A 25,962-nucleotide genomic window follows, 5' to 3' on the forward strand; every position below is an offset into this window, starting at 1 on the left:
GTTCATAGGCGGAAGCCCGCTGTCATCACTATGGAGACAGTACGCCTAGTGAATCGGCGTCATGACAAGATCGCCGGCAAAGATGTCAAATACGAATGGAATCCCTCGCATGCGCATAAAGGTACAAAGGTATAAGCGCAATAGACGCTGCTCCATAGTACAGGTGCCATGTCAAAATCGCACGCAAAAAGTCTAAGAATGGAGCTCCATGCATGTGCATAAAGGCACCAATAGGCACTGCGCCATAATACAAGCCCCGGCGATATAGTGGTGTAAAACGAAACCTTGCGTATGCGCAGACGGACCCCATCAGTTCCACAATGCTGGCCAAAGACCGTAATCCCCATAAATTAGCCGAAAACATTAATAAATAGCAGGAATGATAACTGCGGGGACATAGGCAGGAGCCTGACTCATCTCTATATTGTGTAACCACCTAATGTAAAGTCCAAATTCAAGTACCATAAATAAAGGTCAAAGTAAGAGTGTCCCCTCTACGCCACCACCGCAACACCACCATCAAGGGTGGGTGGAAGGCAAATATATTTATATATACCTAACTACCCCCTGTTGTTTTCCAAGCCAAGTGGGACTTACTCGGACCTTCATAATGGAGCCAAATCCTGTAACTGCAGATCATATCACCCATCCACATTCCAGGGTTACCATGGAAAATATGGGTCAAAATAATTTCAATGAATTTTTAAAAGAATTACACAAAACAAGTGTATAAAGCATGAAGCTTATTTCATTGATTCTCCCAAGTTAATCTAACAACTAAACGTAAAATAAACATTACATTATATTTACATACAAGGCAGATCAGCATATTCCATTTACAGCATTTCAACGAAGAACATATGGGTTGACAGTGGGAAAGAACGAGGGAGACAAAAGGCAGAGAATATAGCAGAAAGCATAACTCACTCAAGGCATGGGTCTCATCTCACTCAGAGAAATGATCTGTAACTAAGTGAATCATTAAGGCCAGGTGCTCTGGTAGCATTTCATTTAAAAATCCATTTGGCTTCATGTTGAAGCAACTTTTGATCGATATTGCCGCCCCGAGGGTCCTCTCTGACCCTCTTAAGGGCTGTAAAGGATACCATGGACATGTCGTTTTTATGTTATAATGCCACGTCTACCTAATGGGGTATAAAGTAAGTTTTTCCTGATATAATAAATGTGATCGTATACACATCTCCAAAATGTCTCCAATATAAAACAATCCGCATTTACAGAATGCTATATATACAATCCCCTTAGTCTGGCAGTTAACAAAAAATGTCATATTATAAACCTCCCCATTAGGCAGCATGTAAGATGAGCCATCCAGCCACAGTACCCACAACCATTGCACCTGAACATCCCTGGTGGTTCATCCAAGCCATCAGTCAGTTCCTGAAAATGAGTATGGACCAGCCTATCCTTCAAAGACTGGCATCTCTCCTATAGGTGATTTTGGGGAGCATCACCAATATATTTACTGATGATACGATCACCTGTTAGGAAGTGCCAGTGGCTGCCAATGGGCTGCCACACAATCTAACGATTACTAGAATGTCATTATTCTGGTAATGTCCGTTCTGATATTCATCCCTTCCAAACAATAGTTTTGTTCTATCTCTGAGGGCTTTTTTGAAAGCTCTTCAGAATAGTTTTACTATACCCATGTTTGCTGAATTGATCTCTCAGCAAGTTGGCTTCAGTTCCAAAAGAGTCTTCAGTCGAGCAATTACGTCTAAGATGCAAATATTGCGAATACGGAATGCTATTAATGGCTGGGGATGCGAGCTCGCTGCATGCAGTAGAGTATTTCCAGCAGTGTCTTTTCTAAAGAGCGATGTGTTTATGGTTCCATCCTCTTATTTAAGAATCGTTGGATCCAAAAATAAGGATTTAAGGTCATACTCCATAGTAAATTTTAAATTAAAACTATTATCAGCTAACCGCTCCATAAATCTCTTTTTATTTATTTATATAATCTTTATTTATTTTCCATAATAATTTTTCCATTCATAAACTTTATACAGTTAAACACTCCGTTTTCCACATTAACATTTCCCTCCCCCTCTCTCCCCCCCCCCCCCCCCCTCACGTACATAACAGGAAGAAGCAGTGGGCCCCTCATACCCAAACTATGACCGTGTTACTCTCTATACCACTAACTTCTTATCACCTATACCACATATTCTCTCTCTCCTTCTTCCCTCCAGACGTCATTCTCTCCAGTTCTTTATACTGTGTAACCCAACTTGTCTAACCATGGTTTCCACATTTTATTAAATTCCCTAAAATTCCCTCTCCTTACATATACTACTTTTTCCTTCCAGATCGTCTCTGTTATTAGTTGTCTCCACTCCGCTACCGATGGGGAGTTTTTTGCCTGCCACCTTGGCGCTATTAGCTTCCTTGCCTGGAACATACATCTCATTACTGCTTTATTTATACAGGCCGGCCCTCCTATTCCTTCATTCAGGCCCAATAGGCACATTCTGGGGTTCCCATCAACCGACACTCCAAATGTTTCATTCAAGTCAGCAATAACTTCTGACCAGTAACGGAACAGTTTAGGGCACCTCCAGAACATGTGCATCAAATCCCCTGTCGCCTGACATCTCGGGCAGCCATCATCTTCCCTTCGCCTAAACCTGTATAGCCTCTTCGGTGTATAATAGGCTCTATGTAGCAGCATTAGATGTGACACCCTCTGGGCTGGTGAGACAGATATCAAGTGTCCTCCCTCCAGTATCCTCATCCACTGCTCATCTGAGAATGTTCCTACTTCCTCCTCCCATTTTATTTTACTTTTAAGTTTATCTGGAGTTTCTATGCTCCCTTCACAAATATATGGATACATTTCTGCTATAAACCCTTTTGCACTATCTTCAGATTTTAATCTATTATAGATGGGGGATTTGCTCCACACTGGCCCCGGTGCACCAAATTGTTTCGATAATGCGTGTCTGATTTGTAAATATTTATAAAATGAGTGTTTTGGTAGATCATATTCCATTCTCAGTGTATTAAATGTTTTTATTATACTTCCTTCATACAACTGGGCCAGTCTGTCAATCCCCCTACTTTCCCAATCTTTGTGCCTCTCTATCATTCCCATTTCCTGTAGGTTCAGATTATTCCATAATGGGGTTTCTTTGGTCATCCCTTCTAGACCCTTTATCGCTTTTACTGCCTTCCATACTTTTAGAGCGAGTTTTATTGTGGGCGTTCTATAGGGAAATGAGTTTGCCTCCAAGGCCTCTACTATGGTTTTATGAGGTGTCCCAGTAATCATTAACTTCCTATTTATATCTCCACTAAGCTCATTGCTCGTCCCCAGATGTTGCAATTGTGCAGCTAAAAAGTAGCTTCTTGGGTGAGGTACTGCCATTCCTCCTTTCCTTGTCGGTAATTGCAGAATTTGTAGGCCTATTCTTGAGGTACCTCCGCTCCATATAAGTTCTCTAAATAGTGTTTCTATTTTTTTAAACCACTTTATATCTATCCATAACGGCACATTATGCAACAGATACAATAACTGTGGCATCCATAGCATTTTGATAAGATTGCATCTCCCTGCAACCGAAAGAGGGAGTTTCTTCCAGATTTCGATTTTATTTTTAAATTTAACTAATAAGGGGGCGATATTGTCACTTATATACCTTTTTGCATCACTTTGTATGTATATTCCTAAATATTTTATTTTCTCCACTACTTCTAACTGCGGGATTGTCGATATAGTTTGACTCTCCAGTGTATCTACAGGCATCAGAGATGATTTTTCCCAATTTATTGTTAATCCCGAGAAGCTGCTAAAATCCCCGAGGACTTTCATCCCCTGCCTGGTTGACTTCTCCACGTCCCCCAGATAGAGGAGAATATCATCGGCGTATAGCGCGATCTTTTCTTCCCTCGCTTTTCTTTTAAAGCCTTCCATATCAGCATTAGATCTTATTGCAATGGCTAATGGTTCCATTGCAAGGGCAAAGATAAGGGGTGACAAAGGGCACCCCTGTCTTGTACCTCTTTCTAATAATATCTTATCTGAATACTCGTTGTTAACCCTAATTCTAGCACTAGGACCATTGTATAAGATTTTTATCCATTCAATGAATGAGGAGCCAAAGCCAAATTCTCTCAGAACTCGCCAGATGTATCTCCATTCAAGACTATCAAAGGCTTTGACTACATCCAAAGCCATAATTGCCCTTTTCCCTATGTTTTCCGTTGGTATCTGTAAATTAAGGTATAGTCTTCTAATATTCATGCTAGTTGATCTACCGGGGATAAATCCTGTCTGATCAGGATGTATTAATCTGGAAATAATTTTATTCAGTCTGGCCGCCAGTACCTTAGCTAGTATTTTTGCGTCCGTGCACAAAAGTGAGATAGGTCGGTAAGATTTAGTTTCCAACGGATCCTTCCCCTCCTTGTGCAGAACGATTATCGTTGTCTCCGTCATCGAGGTAGGCAATCTCCCTTCCTCCTTTACCCTATTTAACACTCTGAGAAACTCTGGAAGCAGTACTTTCCCATAGTATTTATAGGTTTCCAATGGAAGACCGTCTGGTCCTGGAGACTTCTGGTTAGCCATTGCTGTCACTGCAGATTGAATTTCTTCTAATGTTAATGGGGCTTCCATTGTCTCTCTCTCCTCCTCGGTAAGGGAAGGGACTTTAATATTTCCAAAAAACTTTTCCATCTCCTCGTCTCCCCTCATCCCCTGCGATCTGTACAGTTTTGCATAGTATGATCTAAAAGTATCTATAATCACTGAATTCTGAGTTGAGATTTCTCCCTTCTCTGTTCTGATCGCGGGGACGATGGATGGCGAGGAGTTGGTCTTCACTAGGTGTGCCAGCATCTTCCCGACACTTTCCCCCTCCCCAAACGCCACTTGTTTCTGGAATAGTCTTTTGTTCTCAGCTTTCCTGATAATCATTGCTTTATACTTCTGCTGTGTATCTAACCATACCTTTCGTTTCTCTGGGGAGGGATTTACTATATATTCTCTTTCTGCTCCTACTAACTCACTTTTAACGGTATTCTCCCATTCTCTAGATATTTTCTTAATTTTTGCCACCTGTTGAATAAGGATACCTCTGAGGTAGGCCTTTAATGCGTCCCATATTACTCCACTTGCAGCGGTATCCTTATTGAGCTCTATGAACTCTTCTAGCTGGGATAGTACTTTGCTTGCATCCCCAATAATCTCAAGCCATACTGGGTTCAGTTTCCATACTTTCGGGGGACTTCTCCCCTCTAAGTTAACCGATACCGTCACCAATGAGTGATCCGACACCCCCCTGGGTTGGTATACTATTTCCCTTACCACTTGGTTAGCTTCTTCGTTCCCCAACACTAAATCTATTCTTGAGAGTGAAGAGTAAGAACTTGAAAAACACGAATATTGTAGGAGGTCCGGATTCCGAACTCTCCACAAATCAAATAGTCCCCCTTCTTGCATAAACCTGGATAACCGACTCTCACCCTCTCTCTGCAAATTTGTCCCTGATGGGAACCTATCCTGATTTTTATTTATAACCTCGTTGAAATCTCCCACTGCTACTACTGGGATCCCAGATTTACCTACTATAAATTCCATTAGATTATATAAAACATCCAGTTTAAACGGGGGTGGAATATAAATATTTGCAATGACATACTCCCGATTTTCAATTACACAATGCAAAAATACATATCTCCCTTCTTTATCGATGCTGGTCTGCCGACAGTTAAACGCTACTTCTTTTCTTATCAACACAGCCACCCCTCTTGAATAATTGGTGTGGACTGAGTGAAACTGAGTGGGAAATTTCCTGCTGTAGTTCTCCAACTTGGAGTTCTCAGTTAGATGCGTTTCCTGTAAGCAGACCAACACGATATCACATTTTTCGAGGGCATCAAACACCGCTGCTTTTTTAACTGATGTACCCATCCCTCTAACGTTCCAGGAGCCAATATTCATAACTCTATCCTGCATACCTTTCCAGAAAACAGTAAAAAATGACAGGAAAAAAGGGATTGTCTCAATATTATAATTGATCTCATAGGGATGTTCTCTATGCCCCCTCTGAAAAAAAATTGCGAGATGTGAGGGAACAAAAGGAGAGAAAAAAAGCCTACTCAAACTAAAATTCCTAATAACCTTGTGTATCCTTTTGAATATTGTGATACCATTCTGTCCCAAACTTCCCTTTAGTGAAAGAGAAAAGATAAACTTTTCATATATTCCCAACGTTATTTTTAATTTATCCTCTATTACTGTGCAATCTTTGCCCTTTTCCTGTCTAATATTTCCCTTTTTATTCCTTGTTCCTACTCCCCACCCCTCCCCATACCCTTCTGGGTTACCCCTAGGGGCTTTTCCTGTGACCGTTACAACCTCACCCATACCTTCAAACTCCCTTCTCTTCCCCACCCATTCACATACTACCTTATCCCCCCTCCCCCCCTCCCTAACCCAACTTCCCTTAAACCCAACCTGTGCCTCATTTTTTTTTTTTACCCTTCCTAATTTCATTCATGTAATCCTTTATACTGTGGGTGTCCCACCTCCCACCGTTGCATGTGTATATACATTGTGCCCGTAATTCAGGTGCATTGTACCCACTATATCTCCCCGTCCGAACCCCCCCCCCCCCCCCCCCCAACGATATCAGTCAGGGGTGAGGGGAAGAGAGAGCAGGAGGGAGCAAGGAGAGTAAAGGGATGGACAAACCAAGAAAAAAAAAGCAGACTAGACAAAAAAAAAAAAGGGGAGAGAGGAGAAAAAAAAAAAAAAAGAAAAAAAAAAAAAAAGGAAAAACAGAGAAAAGGAGGAAGGGGGGAAGAGGCTTTCCTTCCTCCCCCCTAACCCTTCACCTCCTTATCAACCGATCCCCCTTTTCCTCCACCCAAGCTGACACACCAGCAGGAGAATCAAAAAATAAAGTCTCTCCCAAGGCTGCAACTCGTAACCGGGCTGGGTACAGCAGAGCATATGTAACATCTAATTTCTGAAGTCTGCGCTTGGTTTCAGCGAACTCTGCTCTGCGCTTCTGTAAGTCCGGGGAAAAATCAGAATAAAATGAAACTTTGGCCCCTTTATAAGTGATACTACCCATTTCTCTGGCCTTTCGGAGCACAGCCGCTTTATCTTTATAATTCAAGAATTTCAGTAAGATGGATCTGGGTTGGCCCCCTCGGTTCAGGATTCTAGCCGGGACTCTATGCGCCCTTTCGATTGCGAACTGTTGGGAAAAAGTCTCTCTTCCAAAGGTTTCAACAAGCCAATTTTCCAGAAATATAATTGGATCAGGGCCTTCACATTTTTCCGGGAGTCCTACCAGCCTCACATTGTCCCTCCGGAGCCTGTTCTCCATTTCATCCAATTTCCCTGCGAATTTCCCCATCTGTATTTTTAGGTCTTTGACCTCTTGATTCAATGGGTATACCTCATCTTCAATCTGAGATATTCTCCCCTCTGCTGCTGTTATCCTATCAGCCGTGTTTTGAAGATCTTGCTGCATCAAAGCTAGCTCCTCCTTAATGCCTCTTGTTTGTTCACATAGCTCTACTAGAGATTGTTTACACACATTAACCGCCCCCAACACCTCCTTTAATGTGGGTTCTCCTTCTCCATTAATCAAATGGTCCTGCATAGACACTGTTTCGGATCTCCCGACAGTACCCACCGTTTGTTTAACTGCGTTCTTTCCCCCTACCAGTCCTGATTGCCCTTGGCTCTTTCTATCTGTTGAGATTTTTACTTGAGCTCCCTTAGTTGGCGTATGTTCAGAAGTATGCGCATATTTTTCTAGTTTTGCTGCTGCTGATGTCCCTGTTGCCATGGCCTGGGAGCTCTTTTCCTTGTCTTTATCCTTAGCTGACCTTAAAGATTGCGTTCCAACATTCTTTTGACCTGCCAGCTCTTCCCCTCTCCTCCTTGCTGCCATAATTGATTCGGTATATAACCAAAGAACACAAAAAAATTAAAAAATAAAAAGGGGGGATTGCTCTCTTCTCCTCCAGGGAAAGAGGGAGGGAGGGGAGGGGGGTACTCACAACGCAGCCTCCGCAATGCCGTGGGGATCCACTTTAGTTATATAGCCTCCAAAAGCTCCGACAATTCCCACTGTCCAGCTAGGATCCCCCTCTCTTAATAACAAGAGCAACAAAAACAGGTGCGGCACATTTTTTTTTTTTTTTTTTTCTCCTTCCTTTTCAAAGCCTGGTCAGATCTTACACATTTGTTAGCAGGTTAATTCATGAAAGTTCAGACAATATAAGTTCCACTCCTCCACACTTTCTATTTTCCCTTTGGAGCACTATAGGTAGCTGGCAGGCATATTATACTAGGTAAAGAGAAATATCTCTCAAGTACTTTCCACATACTGATATATAACCTCTGATACATACAGGAGATGCCAGACAATATTGCAGGTGGCCACCAGAGGTCTCTCTTCACTGCTTATTCCACTGCTTAGCTGTTTGGTTTAGGATTTTTTACCTGGTATGTGGTATGCCGAGACTGGCTTCGTTGTGTTTATCGAGCTGTCGCCTCGTCTCCCGAGCCCTCACCGGGATTTCACTAGACCACACAGGCAGTCCCCTCTGCAGCGCCTCCACAGCCCCGGATCGACCAACAGCTCCTCCGCTCCAGTATACAAGGAGGATCCCCACGGACAAGACACCAGGTACCAGCCAGTCTGTGAGAACAGCCTATGGGAGCAAGTTGACTAAAGAAGTGTATACTAACATCCGTCCTCCTCTCTCCTCTCCTCTTGTGGGCATCACAGCTCAAAGCGCTGTTAACCGGGCACAGGCATCAGCTGTCAGCGTTGCGGTGAGAGCACACACCACTTTCACCTCTCTCACTCCTCGCACGCCGCCGCCATCACCATCCGGTCACGCCCCCCCTGGATTGCTTTCTAATGAATGGCTGGACTGGAGAAGCCCATAAATCTCTTTAAATCCTCTACACTTGCATCCCAAACCATAAAAATGTCGTCAATATACCTGTACCAACATTTGATGTTGGCCAGGCATATCGACAAATCACTGTTAGAAAAAAAGAACGCGTATAGGCTGGCATACGGTGGGGCACATGTCCCCATCGCCACCCCCGACACCTGGAGGTAGTGGGAGCCTGCCACAATAACAATTTGATTTTGAAAATGTTGGGTTGTTGTGGAAACATGGATTGGTGTGGAAAAACTTTAGTGGAGGCACCTTTCTTTTTCATACATCGTGGGATACAGAGTCAGGCTAATAAGCATTACCTGCTGGGTTATACTCCATCTCCAGGTGAATGGACACTGGTAGACCAAAGGTCTTCAGACAGGGTGATCCCCTATATAACCCCCCTATACAGGAAGCACTTCAGTTTTTTATCAGTGTCTGAAACGTAGATGGCAGAGTTTGTTTGAACTCCAGGTCTCTAGTCCAACAAACGGTTCCAAAGATTAATCAAGGGATTGACCGATTGGAACCATTTGACACAGGCTTTTATTCTTTTGATAAATGGTACCCAAGCCTCACAAAGAAGACTAAAGATGCTGCAAGCTTTTGCCTGTAACATGGCCTCCGGGCGCTGGACCCTGTGGAGTGGAAATCCTGGACACTGCAGCGCTAAGGCATTTCCTGCAGTGTGCCAAGGGAGTGGACCCTAAACATGAAAAGGGCACCCGGTCCTTGAAGGTCCAAGTGACATGAATCGGCCGTGAAAGGTGAAGATTGGGCCCTTGGCTTCTAAGTGGCCCTGCTCCTGAAACCCTTTATTTTATTATCTTAGGGTGTCCCATCGATTGTAACAATCAGTGAAGCTAGCTAAAGGCTTGCACACCTGTTTGCAGTGACCGTATTGGGGAGTTCTGGGCTAGCTGTGGGTGTTGGTAAAGTCCCCCCCCCCTTTTTTTGTCTGGCTGTTTTTTTTTTACCTGTATGATGGTGCGCCATTTCGCCTTGGTTCGACATGGCATGTGCGTTCGCAGGAGAGCCGTTGGGCTCAGCAATTTGGCGACCATGACACAGATGGCTTCGCCCGCACATGTGCTGTAGCCTTTATCTGGGTGCACGAAGATTCGCGCCCTACGCGAATACAGTCGTGCCCGCTCGCCGGGACTGTGCACATGCGTGCGCACCACACGCATAGAACGTTCCAGCGCACACAAACCTATTTAAGCTGCACAGGCCAAACATGCGGTACTTCGAGAAGGCAGCTGTGGGACACAGAACAGACTCTGAACAAATACTTGCAGTGGTTAATTTTTCCTTACCCGTGTCACGTCAATCACTGGGAGTTGCTTGGCAGGCTAAAGGCGCTTTGCAGGATTGTTGCATAGGGGCTTAGTGAGCCCTATTAAAGGGTCTCCCTTCTGAGGTGTTTTAATTACACCCAAGTACTCTTTGTTTGCAGGCATTGAATGTCTTCCAAAAAGAGGAGCAGGACTAACACCACAGGGAAGGGCTCACATACGTTATCAGTAGTTCCTGATGAACCTACTGGCATCCAGGTTCAACAAGCTACAGCAGTTTGTTTCTCGAAACCAGAGATCCTCTGGCAATTGGAGCAGATGCTCTGATAGTTCCATAGAGCCAGTACTCCCTGGTTTATGCTTTTCTTCCGATCCCTCTCCTTCCACATGTTGCGTGGGATTTGGAGAGAGGGGTTTCCAGTCATTCTGGTTGCACCAGCCTGGCCCATAAGGCCCTGGTTCCCAGAGATTGTGAGACTGACAATAGACGGCCATGGACACTTCCACGTCGCCCCAATCTACTGTCTAGGTCCTATATTCCACCCTAATTTTACAGTCTCTAAATTTGACAGCATGGCTATTAAAGCCAGGGTGTTAAAGCAGTGGTCATCAACCCTGTCCTCAGGGCCCACTAACAGGCCAGGTTTGCAAGATAACTGAAATACATCACAGGTGACAGCATTTGCTGCTCAGTGATTGCAGTGTTCTAGTCTGCATCTCCCCAAGGTTATACTTAAAACCTGGCCTGTTGGTGGTTCCTGAGGACAGGGTTGATGACCACTGCATTAAAAGACCGTGGCATCTCAGGATCAGTGGTGTCTACTCTAGTGAATGCTATAGAAGTTGTCACTAGGAAGATTTATCATAAGGTCTGGAAAACTTGTATTGCTTGGTGTGAAGCCAAAAAATGGCATCTTTGGAAATATGTGATTGGGAAAATTTCTCTTTTCTACAGTCAGCTGTGGAAATCAAATTGGCTTTGAGTGCAATCAGAGGTCATCAGCACCATCAGTATTCTTCCAAAGGCCTTTAGCTTCCCATTCACTGATCCGAACCTTTATGCATGGGGCAGCTCTCTTGCACCCCCCACCCCCCCAATTGGGTCACCTATGTGTCCTCGGGACCTTAACTTGGTGCTTTCTGTGTTACAGAAACAGCCATTTGAACCTATTAAGGAAATTACATTAGACTTGCTGTCACACAAGCTAGCCTTCCTAATGGCTATCACCTTGGCCACAAGGGTGTCTGAGTTGTCGGCCCTTTCATGCAGGGAACCACTTTATCCTTCAACACGACAGTCTTGTTACAACCTGTTCCATCCTTTTTGCCAAAAGTAGTGTCAGCCTTTCATTTAACCACTTGCTGCCCGCCATATAGCAAAATGACGGCAACAAAGTGGTTTCATATCCCGACTGGAGGTCATATGACGTCTTCGGGATATATCATATCAAAAGGATGTTTGAGCAGCCGAGGATTTGGCTTTTGGCCGCAGTGTACTGCGGGCTGCCATTTAAGTTCTGATGGCTATTGTTTGGCAGGGTGTCCTTGTAAAAATGTGTATATATATTTGGTGAGACAAACTTGTGATTGTAAGACGAATTTCCTTAATTAGTTCTGAGTCAGCGTAAATCAAAAAGTGTGTTTTATTGTACACACTAAAGTAGAAAATAATACTTACAAAAAGTAGTACAATGATAAAATTCTAGTATCGCTCTTTCGTTTCAAAGATATAACAATAATTCTTCAAGCTTGACCATGTGTTCTAAAATGGCAGAATAACCCTTTGTGTGCTGAGATGCATCTTTCAAAGCTAGAGGAATCCAAGACAAGGTCTTCTCTTCAGCCTTTTGATTATATCAACCAAAGCTTCTAAATTCGCGCCAAAAGAATAAACCCTCCTTCACAAGGGTGTGGGCTAAAGAGTGGTTACCATAGCAATCTACCATCTGGTGTACCATTCTAATGAAGTGGGGGGAAGGAAACATCTAAACATATCAGTTACATAGGCATATATCTGTTAAAAGCATATATAAGATTTACAATATTCATCAAAATCCTGATAGGTTTTAAATCTTTTTCAATCACCGCATGTCATAACATGGAGATTAATTGAGAGTTTTTTTCTTTCACACAGTATGGAGAATTCATATTCTAAATAAAGTATAATAAAGCCAATTAAAATTTAGATATTAAGAATATAACAGTCCTCCCTCCACTTAAGGCTGTTGCTCTGAGACGGCCCAGCAGGTAATGAGTATTAGCCCGACTCTGTGTCCCATGATGTATTGTAGTGCTTTTTAAGGACGTTTTCCCACGCAGTATTCAGTAATTTTTAACGAGAATATTTTTAAGATACAAAATCAATCTATATGTCAGTCTATACATGTGAAACTTATTCATGGAGACAAGTGATCATACAAAATAGTTACATTTATTGGTTGACAAAAGATAAATATTTACATGAAATTAAAATACAGATTGCATTACATGAAAATCTTGGCAATTAATGGAAACACCCACAAAATGGGTGTAGTACCTTGGACTTAATATCACCATGATAACTTCTCGGTAGAATCAATAACCTTTTTATAATTAACAATTAAACAGAACGTCTGTATTTCGCACGCCCAACTGTTATTATACTGCAGTGGTTAATGTGAAATAAATTGGATGTTTGTCAATAAAATTGGCAACTATGCAAAAAATATTTAATGAAAAACGAAATTTAGAGAAAAAAAATCTAAAAGACGGTTATTGATTCGGGAGACGATTATCAATAGAATATTCAATACTTCAATATTTTAGAGAACATACAAGATATAATCAACATGGCATATTTACCCATTCCAAAATGGCTACTAGTCTAGATTGTTCCAAGGAGCAGGAATCTCATTGAATGTAAAAATATGTATTCATGCATGGTGCATGAGTGTCATTCTGTCTGGGAGTCTGTTTATCTCCCAGTGTCCCTTCTCAGGGTGGGTCCCTGAGCTTTTTTCCATGGCATTTTTCTTGTTTCTTAAATATCCTCTTAAACAAAAAGATCATAAAATGATGCTAAGTTCTGCCCAAAAGGTATGTGTTCCCTCCTCATTGGTGGGCAAAACGTAATAATTAACTTTCCCCCGGAGCCTAATAATTATGGTAATAGCGCCTTCAACCACCAGGTGCCTCACATGTGTTTGATGTTTATCTCTTTAAGTTAATATATTAAATTTTTATAATATGCATTCGTTTTTTTTATAGATGTTCTAACAAATATATTTCTAGTGTTCAGTGATGTTAGTAACCAACATAATAGAAAATATGCTTAACATAATTATATAAAATGGTTATCTATATATGTATATCTATAAAAAATGTAGTCCATTTAGAAAGGGCACAGGTTATAGATATCAATCAATATCACATATTATATGGATAACTGGTTAACTCTGATATATCCAATTAATATTTATCTAAACATATGTTAAATTTGTATACCGTTATAACCACAATTATATGTTTTTCATAATACTAATTGCTAAAACACTTCTACTTATAATCACACTTTCATATATATTTCCTTTATAACAAAGTTCTTTAGATCATTAGATACAAAAACTATAATCTCTCTTTTGTGACCTACAAATATCACATATAATTTGAATGACTTATAAAAGATATGGATGACTCTGGTATATTCCTTTCGCATCTCTAACACCATGTTTTGAGATGGACTTTGAGCAGTCCAATAAATGCTTAGCTGTGTCCACAAGTGCCTAAAAATTCACACACTAGGTTTTGTTGGATAAGGTGTCAGCTATTGAATTTTGTCTTCATGGTTGTATATTGTCCAAACAGTCTTTACTTTAGCACAGTGTTTTTTTCTAGTTGAGGGTTATTTCCATGTGATAAATACTTAGTCATTCCCTATGCAAGTTTGGTCTTGTCAATCTAACCAACAAAGATAAGTACACATCATCTTGTTTGGTGACAAGAGTTATCATTGTCCCAGTCTCTTGTGTCAATACAGGGTTTGTAACAGATATAGATAACTAATCCCCTGAACATTTAGAAAATCATGTGAGATCATGTATTTTGCTTTAAAGGTCTCCAAAAGGGTAACAGTTCAATAATATCAAAATTATAGTTCATCCACTTTTTTGATGCCTTTTGAAATCTCTCATCTCTGCCAGTGAATATTAAATGCATTTCTTCATGAATTCACAACAGTATGAAAAATAGAATTTTTACATCCTACTTACCTCTAAAGCCTTTTCTTTGAGTACATCGTGGAACACCGAGATCCCTCCCCTCTTTTTTGAGGATTTGGTGCTTTCTACAAAACTGAAGTGCTTCCTGTTTGGGAGGGGTTATATAGGGGATCACTTCCTGTCTGAAGAGCTTTGGTCTACCAGTGTCCATTCACCTAATGATGGAGTATAACCCAGCAGGTAATGAATATTAGCCAGACTCTGTGTCCCATGGTGTAAAAGAAAAGTCTTTTACAGGTAAGTATGACGTAACTATTTTTTCCCATAACTCTTACAGCAGGTGAATTTCCCTTCCTAGGGGTCGATTTCCTGTGGCTTCCTGTTGTCTTCCTCAGTTTGTAAGTCGGATGTTTGTAACTAGGGAACAACCTGTAATTGGTGTGGGAGAATCTCGGAAGCATTGTGCCACTTATAGACTTATTACTTGACCCAAAATGAATAGAAGTATGTCAAAGGTAGTATTTTTTAGCTTTTTAAGTGCTGTCTGGGAATTTTAGATTATAAAGATCTTTTTTGTATGTTTTTCACAGTTCACAAATGATTTTTTATATCTGTAAAAAGTTGACTGGTCATCAGATGCTCAACAGCACAGAAGTCCTGAAATGGCTACGAGAAATTTTAATCTGCAGGAATAAATTTCTTCTAAAAAATAAGGTATCTACAGAAATACTATGTATAAATTTACTCTTGTGACATTCTTTGCTATTTTTTTTTCCAATAGACTTAGAGTGATTGTAAAGGCTAGTTTTTTTTTTTTTATATATTTAATTTAAACAAACAATACTTACCTGCTCTGTGCAATGCTTTTGAAGAGAGCCTCTAACCTTGCCATACACTGAATCTTTTGTTTCTATTAATCCTTTTATCCCGATGGATAGCTTTTCTGATTTACCAACAACTTAGTAAAATGAGAGCCTATCTTATATTTTTCAAACAGAATGTATTATCAAAGGGGGTTACTGTATATCAGCACAAGTGTTGGCCATTTGACGACAGACAGGCTCTTCTCCCTGCACAGCCAGAAAACCTACTAGGATGGGGGGTGTGCTTCTTTGCCTAGTGTTATCAGTTTGAAATATGAAAGAAGGAAACTGGCAGGGTTACCAAGTGTTTTACTCAAAGGATGAAATACAAAAGGAAAAATGTACTTTTTAACACATGTTATACTACACTGAGCGTTTACCTAGTATGAGTGAACAAAGTCTAATCAGTATGACCGTTTAGTATTTTCCCTTTTTAAAGTATTATAAAACTTTAAGAATTTTAAGGAATACCTTGTAACTGACATATGTAACTTTGCATTGCTTACTTTTTTTTTATATGAAAAGACTGCTTACCCGGCTCTCTTGCTTTAAAACACGTGGAACAAGCACATAGAAATCAGAATCCAAACAAATCTTCATCACTTCTTTTGGGCCAACAATTCTGCACTTAAATCAGAGGATAAGCTGAGGCAACTAGCATTTTTACGAGTGAGAAATATGGAAACTGTCATTTCTGTTTTTGAAAATCTTGGCTGCCTGGCCATTGTACCAAAGCTATAGAATTTTTAAGTCCTAGACCAGGAACCCGTATGTACATCATGAAAGTACAATTTAATTATCTGAAAAGAAAAAACAAAACAAAAAAAAACACTATTTTGGGTTATGGACTAAGATGGTAAAGGCCTGGCAACCAGCATTTTCAAATGAAAATGTCAGCAGTGGCGGCCTCCACATTTATGTTTGATTCTAAGAACAGGTGTAATGGGGCTTCCATTTTCCTCTATTCCTCAGTTACACCTGGTGTTCAGACTGAGGTCGCCTATGTATAGCGTAACCTACCGGAGGAAAAGTTGACACTTGGTATAACATCAAATGGCAGTCTTCCTTTATTAACCAGTTGCCGACCGCCGCACGCCGATGTACGTCGGTACAATGGCACGGGCAGGCATAAGGACATACATGTACGTCCCTTGCCTCCCGCGGGTCGGGGGCCCGATCGGGCCCCCGCCCGGTGCCTGCGGCGGTCGGTATTCGTACGGGAGCGATCCCGGACGAGGGGACGGCCATTCATTCATGGCCACCCCCTCGCGATCGCTCCCGACGAATAGAAATCCCCGGTGACATCACTTCCTCTCCTGTAATGTAAACACAGGAGAGGAAGTGATGTATTCTCTCCTCCGTGTCGGTATTTTTCGTTCCGACACGGAGGAGAGCGGATCAGTAAGTTGCACCAACACTCACACACACAGTAGAACATGCCAGGCACACTCACACCCCCCCTTTACCCCCCGATCACCCCCCCAATTACCCCTGCCCCCCAGTCACAGTGACACCAATGTCATTTTTTTTTTTTTTTTTTTTTTTTTTTTGCATTGGTGTCATTTGTGACTGTAATAACTGTTAGGGCAGTTAGAGTTAGCCCCCTTTAGTTCTAATGTACCCCCCTAACCCCCCCAATAAAGGTTTAACCCCGTGATCACCCCCCGTCGCCAGTGTCACTAAGGCTGGGTTCACATTGCAGCGGTTTATGAGAACGAATGTGATTCGCACCGCACTGCAGTGCAAATCACATCCGATCTCTGTGCGATTCGAGTTCAGCCATTCGCCGCACCCGCCACACCCGCCGCACCCGCCGCAAATTCGCACGGGACCCTTTTTTTGGCCCGCAGCAGAATCGGATCGCATGGGTGTTCACACCATGCGATCCGAGTTTGCAGATCGCACTGCGATATGCGAACTGATCTGGGGGTGTCAGTAACATTTCACTGACACTCCCAGCAGTTCGCATAGGGCAGTGTGAACTGCCGCCGGGAGGCATGCGATGCGGGAACCCGCTGCGGATTCGCGGCGTTTCCGCATCGCTCCAGTGTGAACCCAGCCTAATAAGCGATCATTTTTCTGATCGCCGTATTAGTGTCACAGGTGACGCTAGTTAGGCAGGTAGGTATTTAGGTTCGCCGCAGCTTTTTATAGCGCCAGGGACCCCCATATACTACCGCATAAAGCCCCCTGATTGCCCCCTAGTTAACCCTTTCACCAGTGATCACCATATAACTGTTACAGGTGACGCTGGTTGGTTAGTTATTTTTTTATAGTTTCAGGGCACCCGCCATTTATTACCTAATAAAGGTTTAACCCCCTGATCACCCGGCGGGTGTCATTTGTGACTAATAACTGTTAGGGCAGTTAGGGTTAGCCCCCTTTAGTTCTAAGGTACCCCCCTAACCCCCCCAATAAAGGTTTAACCCCGTGATCACCCCCCGTCGCCAGTGTCACTAAGGCTGGGTTCACATTGCAGCGGTTTATGAGAACGGATGTGATTCGCACCGCACCGCACTGCAGTGCAAATCACATCCGATCTCTGTGCGATTCGAGTTCAGCCATTCGCCGCACCCGCCGCACCCGCCGCAAATTCGCACGGGACCCTTTTTTTGGCCCGCAGCAGAATCGGATCGCATGGGTGTTCACACCATGCGATCCGAGTTTGCAGATCGCACTGCGATATGCGAACTGATCTGGGGGTGTCAGTAACATTTCACTGACACTCCCAGCAGTTCGCATAGGGCAGTGTGAACTGCCGCCGGGAGGCATGCGATGCGGGAACCCGCCGCGCATTCGTGGCGTTCCCGCATCGCTCCAGTGTGAACCCAGCCTAATAAGCGATAGTTTTTCTGATCGCTGTATTAGTGTCACAGGTGACGCTAGTTAGGCAGGTAGGTATTTAGGTTCGCTGCAGCTTTTTATAGCGCCAGGGACCCCCATATAGTACCGCATAAAGCCCCCTGATTGCCCCCTAGTTAACCCTTTCACCAGTGATCACCATATAACTGTTACAGGTGACGCTGGTTGGTTAGTTATTTTTTTATAGTTTCAGGGCACCCGCCATTTATTACCTAGTCTCACTAGTGTACCCCTAAATTTAGGGGTGTCTACTTTCCAAAATGGGGTCATTTGGGGGGGGTTTGTGCCATCTTGGCATTTTATGGCCTTCAAAACTGTAACGCCCTTAGAAAGCCTGAAGGCGGTGCTTGGTTTTCGGGGCCCCGTACGCGGCTAGGCTCCCAGAAAGTCCCACATATGTGGTATCCCCATACTCAGGAGAAGCAGCAGAATTTATTTTGGGGTGTCATTTCACATATGCCCATGGCATGCGTGAGCAATATATCATTTAGTGACAACTTTGTGAAAAAAAAAAAAAAAAAAAAAAAAGTTTGTAATTTTCCCGCAACTTGTGGCAAAATATAAAATATTCCATGGACTCAACATGCCTCTCAGCAAATAGCTTGGGGTGTCTACTTTCTAAAATGGGGTCATTTGTGGGGGTTTTGTGCCATCTTGGCATTTTATGGCCTTCAAAACTGTAATAGGTAGTGAGGAGTGAAATCAAAAAATTACGCCCTTAGAAAGCCTGAAGGCGGTGCTTGGTTTTCGGGGCCCCGTACGCGGCTAGGCTCCCAAAAAGTCCCACATATGTGGTATCCCCGTACTCAGGAGAAGCAGCAGAATTTATTTTGGGGTGTCATTTCACATATGCCCATGGCATGCATGAGCAATATATCATTTAGTGACAACTTTGTTAAAAAAAAAAAAAAAAAAAAAAAGTTTGTAATTTTCCCGCAACTTGTGGCAAAATATAAAATATTCCATGAACTCAACATGCCTCTCAGCAAATAGCTTGGGGTGTCTACTTTCTAAAATGGGGTCATTTGTGGGGGTTTTGTGCCATCTTGGCATTTTATGGCCTTCAAAACTGTAATAGGTAGTGAGAAGTGAACTCAAAAATTTACGCCCTTAGAAAGCCTGAAGGCGGTGCTTGGTTTTCGGGGCCCCGTACGCGGCTAGGCTCCCAAAAAGTCCCACATATGTGGTATCCCCATACTCAGGAGAAGCAGCAGAATTTATTTTGGGGTGTCATTTCACATACGCCCATAGCATGTGTGAGCAATATATCATTTAGTGACAACTTTGTGTAAAAAAAAAAAAAATTTTTTTTTTTGTCATTATTCAATCGCTTGAGGCAAAAAAATAAAATATTCAATGGGCTCAACATGCCTCTTATCAATTTCCTTAGGGGGTCTACTTTCCAAAATGGGGTCATTTGGGGGGGTTTTGTACTGCCCTGCCATTTTAGCACCTCAAGAAATGAGATAGGCAGTCGTAAACTAAAAGCTGCGTAAATTCCAGAAAACGTACCTTAGTTTGTAGATGTGACAACTTTTGCGCAAACCAATAAATATACAATTATTGACTTTTTTTTTACCAAAGACATGTGGCTGAATACATTTTGGCCTAAATGTATGACTAAAATTGAGTTTATTGGATTTTTCTAATAACAAAAAGTAGAAAATATCATTTTTTTTCAAAATTTGCGGTCTTTTTACGTTTATATCGCAAAAAATAAAAATCGCAGAGGCAATCAAATACCATCAAAAGAAAGCTCTATTTGTGGGAAGAAAAGGACGCAAATTTTGTTTGGGTACAACATTGCATGACCGCGCAATTACCAGTTAAAGCAGCGCAGTGCCAAAGTGTAAAAAGACCTCTGGTCATTTACCAGCAAAATGGTCCGGTCTGAAAGTGGTTAAAATCTTATATGAATGACAGCTTAAAAGAACCAACACGTTTCGACTGTCATTTATGTAATTTCAATAAAGTCTGCCATTTGATGTTTACTGAGTGCTGACTTTCTCCATCGGTATATGATTTTTAAGAGCAGGTATGAGCTTTGTACAAAAATCTATATTTCAAATCTAATTGTAACGGATACTGTATGTTCCCTGGGGTTTTCTCAGTACTTGGTAAATCATACTTCTGATCCTTTCTTGTAGGAGTGTGCTGCTGTCGGAAGTGCAATTCCAATATGTCGTCAAGCCCACACTAAATTAGAGGTTTGTCTGTACATGTTTCTCTGGAGCCCAGACATTGAAGCTGTTCTAGTGGCCATGTCCTGTTTTCGAAGCTTGTGTGAGGAGGCTGATATACGTTGTGGGATTGATGAAGTATCTGTTCATAATTTCTTGCCAAATTATAACACTTTCTTGGAGTTTGCATCTGTAAGCAACATGATGTCTCTGGGTAAGCTTATGAGTGTATCTGAGTTTGTATTATATTTTATATGTAGAAAATTCTGCTCAGGTTATTTGTTCTATATTTCATTGTGCTATGAAAACCAATTGTCTTACCTGTGTCAGCAGGTTCAGAATGCATAATTTAAATAGCTTTTTCAAAATTTCAGGCTGGTATCAGTAAGGATGCATGCATGTGTTGGAACTCTCATGCCACCCCATGTGCCTTTATTTTCGGCTCTTTTGTATTGTTTTGGTCTGTATACTTGGCATTGTATTTGGGTTCTTTCAGCATTTTTATGTTAAAGCGGAGTTCCACCCTAAAGTGGAACTTCCGCTCATCAGAACCCTCCCCCCTCCGGTGCCACAGTTGGCACCTTTCAGGGGGGAGGGGGTACAGATACCTGTCTAAGACAGGTATTTGCACCCACTTCCGAGCATAGACTCCAATGGGAGTCTGTGCCTCTTCCTGTCCCACTGCGCTGTCTGCTGGGACACATACGGGTCACAGAGACCGCGCGGACTATTCCCATCACTTCCTGATCCCCTCACCGAGAATGGCGGCGGCAGAAGCCGAGAGCCGACCAATCTGCCTCAGCTGCCAACATTGCTGGACCCTGGGACAGGCAAGTGTCCATTTATTAAAAGTTAGCAGCTGTAGTATTTATAGCTGCTGGCTTTTAATAAATTTTTTTCGGGTGAACTCCCTCTTTAAGCCAACATTAATTTTAAAGTATATAGTACTTTTTTCTAAGACCATTTATATGGCTGACTTTGCTACTTTGTGTACATTTATAGGTAGAGCCGCTCTACAGAAACGTGTCATGGCCTTGCTGAGAAGAATAGAACATCCCACTCCCGGAAACACCGAAGTGAGTTTGTGTGTGTGTGTGTATATGTGTGTGTATGTGTGTGTGTGTGTGTGTGTGTATGTGTGTGTGTGTATATATATATATATATATATATATATATATATATATATATATATATATATATATATATATATATATATATATATATATATATATATATATAATATATAATATAGAATATATACATTTTCTTCTTTCTAAGCATGCATATGTTTATCTTCTATTACTGTTCCCAGGCTTGGGAAGATACGTATACGAAGTGGGAGCAAGCCACGAAGTTGATTCTCAACTTCCCAAAGACTAAGTTGGAAGATGGCCAGGTGATGAAAAACACAGCATATTTTCATACATTTTAAATGCCAAATCTAGCCAAAACCTTTACCATTATTCTCAACAGGATAGAAAAAGGTTAGAATGTCCAGACTTTTATTGCTTTTGGTGAACCAAATATGAACTTCCCCCTCCCTCATCTGCCTAGAGACTCCCGTACAAGAAATTAGAGGAGGAACCAATGTTCGCTATAGCAGGAGAACACTGACCGCAGTATCATTCTGGCAGAGGTTTTGGGGCCTGTTAACACAGCAACCGACATCTGGCGTACACCAAACCGCAGCAGTGTGGTTTAGTGTGCAGCAGCTGTCCATTCTGGCTGCAGCGAAACCAGCAGTAGGTGGTAGAGTGATGCGGGTTTTAGTGCATCACACAGCTCTTGTTTTCTTTTGTACTTTGAACTGCAAGCAACACTTCGTTGATGTCATTGTACAGCAGTGCAGTAACATGATATCTTGTCAAGTGTGCTGCGATAAAATGCAGCATGTCTGCATTTTATCACAGCTCACTTCACTGAGCTGCACATCAGTTGCATTGTGAACAGAACAACTAAAACAATTGCTTTGTGTCCTAGCTGTGACCTGTTTTCTTCCAGGGTGATAAAACACAGGTCAATCTTACTATATGTGAACAGGGCCTTACACATTCCCATTTGTAATAGAAAATGTGCCTTTGTCACACTATGTGTGCGTTTATCTTATTATACATATAATATATATAATTAGTGGTTGTAGTGGGCAATCCCACATGTCTTCCCATTTTTTGCTGTCCAGCTCCTGCACCTCCGCCTGCCACCGGTCCTGCAGCCCATCCAATCCAACTTCAATGGACGGCAGCAGTGCCTGGCATTTTTGAGATATGGAGATTAATATTATTTAGCAGAGTTTTGAGATCGCCATGCTCAACCCAGAGCTGAACCGATCTGAATTGTGAGTCAAAGGCGTGGCCGAGCTGCGGGAACCTGAAAAAAGAATTTGGGAGTTGGAATTTGTTTTTCAGTCTGTCAAACAACCCAAACCATTGCAAACATCCTTCAAGTATTGATGCCCTTGCCAGCCCACAGTTCGGGGTTTTGTAAAGATTCAAATTCTTCAGCCTGGGATTACACCAAAGCGGTGTGTCGGGACCATATGCCTTTCACCAGGTTAGGTTTTATTACTACTGTGTGCCAAGCCCTGACAACCGCATTCATAGCTTGTGTTTAAGGTTATCAGTGAACCCCTATCCCCCTGTAGAGGGCGTTGCAAAGGACCTCGTTGGATCCCAGATGTGCTGCCTCAAGGAATACTGATGCACTGGTATCTGAGACCAGCCAATTGTGGGCATGGGCGAGCATAGCTGCCAAATAGTACGCGTGAAAGTCGGGGCAAGCAAGTCCCCCGTGTCCAAGGCCCGCGTAGAATTTTCTTGCTAAATCTGCCCGGATGTGATTGCCACAGAAAGGTAGCCATTAGGGAATTATTTGTTGGAAGAGGGATTTAGGTATCCAGATCGGGGAATGTGTATACAGTAGAACTGCATTTTCATTTGAATTAAATTCATTTTTCCTGTAAGTGTTAGTGGAAGATTTGACCAGGCCTTTAATTTAGATTTACACCATTACAGTACCGGGGACAGATTAAGCTTACTGAAATCCTGGATATTGGAAGAGATATTGATACATAAGTATCTGATGGTATTTGCCCATTGTAGATGTAAGTTAGAATTACTCTGCTGTTTCGCCCCTGGATCTATGGGAAGAATGAGTGGCTTGCTCCAGCTGGTGTGGATGCCAGAAAAAGTAGCAAAGCGGTCCAGTATTTGAAGTGCTGCTGAAAGTGAGGGGCCAGGATCTTGCAGAAAGAGGATTGAGTCATCCCCGCATACAGTGCTAATTTCTCAACTATTGATCCGACCTGGATCCCTGACACCTCTTCTGACTTCCGCAGGGTCTCCGCCAGAGGCTCCATCACCAAGGCAAACAGTGCAGGGGAGTGAGAGGGCACCCCTGCCTCATCCCCCTCTTAATTGGAAAGGGGGGGGGGGTGAAAGCTTACCGTTCAGTTTATTATTGGTTGTGGGGGATTTGTAGAGTAGACAATCCATTTCTGGAAGGTTGGGCCAAAGACGAAAACCCTCTAGAACCTGTATCATATATGACCATCTGACTGTGTCAAATGCCTTCTCTATGTCAAGAGACAACAAGACCCGAGAGGCATTCTCCTCGGACGGGAGATGGGTGAAGACTCGTCTAAGATTTATGTCTGTGGACTTGCTAGGCATAAAACTGGTCTATGTTGACAAGGGACAGTAGCACCTGCATAATCCTATTGGCGAATACTTTAGTAAGTATCTTAAGGTCATAATTCAGTAGGGAGATGGGCCTGTAGGATGAACAGCAGAGGGGGGTCTTTTCCCGGTTTGGTTAGCAATACAATGTGTGCCTGATACATACTGTCTGGCAACCCTCCGGCTCCCAGGCACTCTGCACCACTCTCTGATCGCGTGTTAGGGGCTTATCTAGAGTATTTCTCTCCTCTTCAGAGAGAGCAGCCAAAGTAATCCCCCCCCAATACCTCTAGTATAGCCTCAGTGGAGATGGGGTTTGTGTTATCGTATAATTTTCTATAGAAGAGATCAAATTTGTTCAGTATGCCCTCAGGGTCTGTATTTTGAGCACCCTTGCAAGTCTGGATTTTAGGAATTACTGTTTGGATTGAGGGTTCCGCTATCAGGTTGGCCAATAATTTTCCATTCTTGTCCCCTGACTCAGTTTGGCGACAAACTTCCTCGTCTATCAGACTGCAGCTGCGAGGTGTAATGGAGCCTCAAGGCTCTTCTCGCCTGGTCTAGGGAGGAATAGTATTCAGGCTATGGATGAGCTGTGAAGAGCCCCATCGCCACTTTTTCATTCTGCTCCAATTGAGTGGTTTGTGCTGCAAAACCGGATCTCACTGCCTATTCCCCTCGAGCATGAGCCTTGCCTGCCCCCCAAACCACATCAAGGGAGACCGAACCCTCATTGACAGCCCAATATTCAGTAAAGTTGGGTCCCACTATTTCCTGGATTTGAGGGTTGTCTATCCAATGTGAAGCCAGCCTCCATAATCCCGGCTCACGATAGGTGCCAAGAGTTAGGAACCGCTCCAACAGGGAGTGATCGTTAAGGCCCTCCGGGAGGTAGGAGCCTGCCCCAAAATGTGACAGTCGAAACAGGCCCAAACAACAAATCTATACATGATACCGATTTATGTATAGCTGAGGTATGTGCATAAGTCCTGTCCTCCGGATGCCTTCACTGCCAAAGCTCCTGAAGACAGAATGTCTGCCCATAGCACTAGATCAGGATGGGCAGATCTAAAGGGGTTAGAGGTGTCTATGTTATGATCTAAAATGGCATTAAAGTCCCCCCCCCCCCCCCCCCAAACTATAATTTTGTGAACCTGGTGGGGGTCGAGTTTTGTGAAAATGGTATATAGAACGGTGGGATCAAATGGAGGAACACATTAACCATTGCCCAGCGTTGAGCATTCATTTCAAGAATCAAAATAACATAGCTCCCCCCAGGATCAAGTAAAACCTGTTCCACAGAGTAAGGTAGGAACTTGCTTAGTAGGATGGTCACCCCCCTTGCATAGGAGGAGTATGTGGCATGAAAGCCCTGTTTAACCCATGCCCTTTTAAGAGCCAGGATCTTACTGCCCATGAGACGGGCTTCTTGCAGAAATAGAACATGAGGTTTATGATACTGCAGGGACTTAAATAACCGAGATCTTTTCACTTTGTCATTCAGACCTCTGATATTACAAGAGATCAAATTCGGGTCTGTACCCATTTGAAATAGAGTACATTTACAACCTTAGGAGCTAGGAAGGTCCATACCCAGCAGTGTCCCACCCTGAAGCCAGGGGGAGAGGCAGTCCAGATGATGCAGGTATCCAGTTATTCTGAGGGGAAAAGAAGGAAGGAGAAAAACATAGTCCAGCAAGAAAAACAATGTAAGAAATCTGGGTGGTCAATTAAAACTAATTGAACCATTTTCATATTACTGGGTTTAGTAACTCTTTAAGTGTTCCCTTCACTGGAACTTAATGAGCAACCCCACACCATAACCCCCCCTCCACCAAATCATTTAGACCAATGCACAAAGCAAGGTCCGTAAAGACATTGATGAGCGAGTTTGTGGTGGAGGCGCTTGACTGGCCTGCACAAAGACCTGACTTCAACCCAATAGAACA

At 42.7% G+C, this 25,962-nt stretch overlaps 1 protein-coding gene across 5 annotated transcripts in view; it reads left to right on the forward strand.

Moving 5' to 3' along the window:
• Positions 1-25,962, forward strand: part of NF1 (neurofibromin 1) — a 436,753-nt gene that overhangs the window by 136,633 nt on the left and 274,158 nt on the right. For all 5 annotated transcript variants that reach the window (XM_077482413.1, XM_077482415.1, XM_077482416.1 and 2 more), the window contains exons 16-19: positions 15,025-15,148; positions 20,307-20,553; positions 21,342-21,415; positions 21,652-21,735. In XM_077482413.1, coding sequence (XP_077338539.1) covers positions 15,025-15,148; positions 20,307-20,553; positions 21,342-21,415; positions 21,652-21,735 — 529 coding nt within the window. The remainder of the gene's footprint in view (positions 1-15,024; positions 15,149-20,306; positions 20,554-21,341; positions 21,416-21,651; positions 21,736-25,962) is intronic.

The sequence above is a fragment of the Lithobates pipiens genome, unplaced genomic scaffold (genome assembly GCF_037356315.1).
Source record: "Lithobates pipiens isolate NorthernLeopardFrog02 unplaced genomic scaffold, aLitPip1_a1.2 Scaffold_16, whole genome shotgun sequence".
Lineage (NCBI taxonomy): Eukaryota > Metazoa > Chordata > Amphibia > Anura > Ranidae > Lithobates > Lithobates pipiens.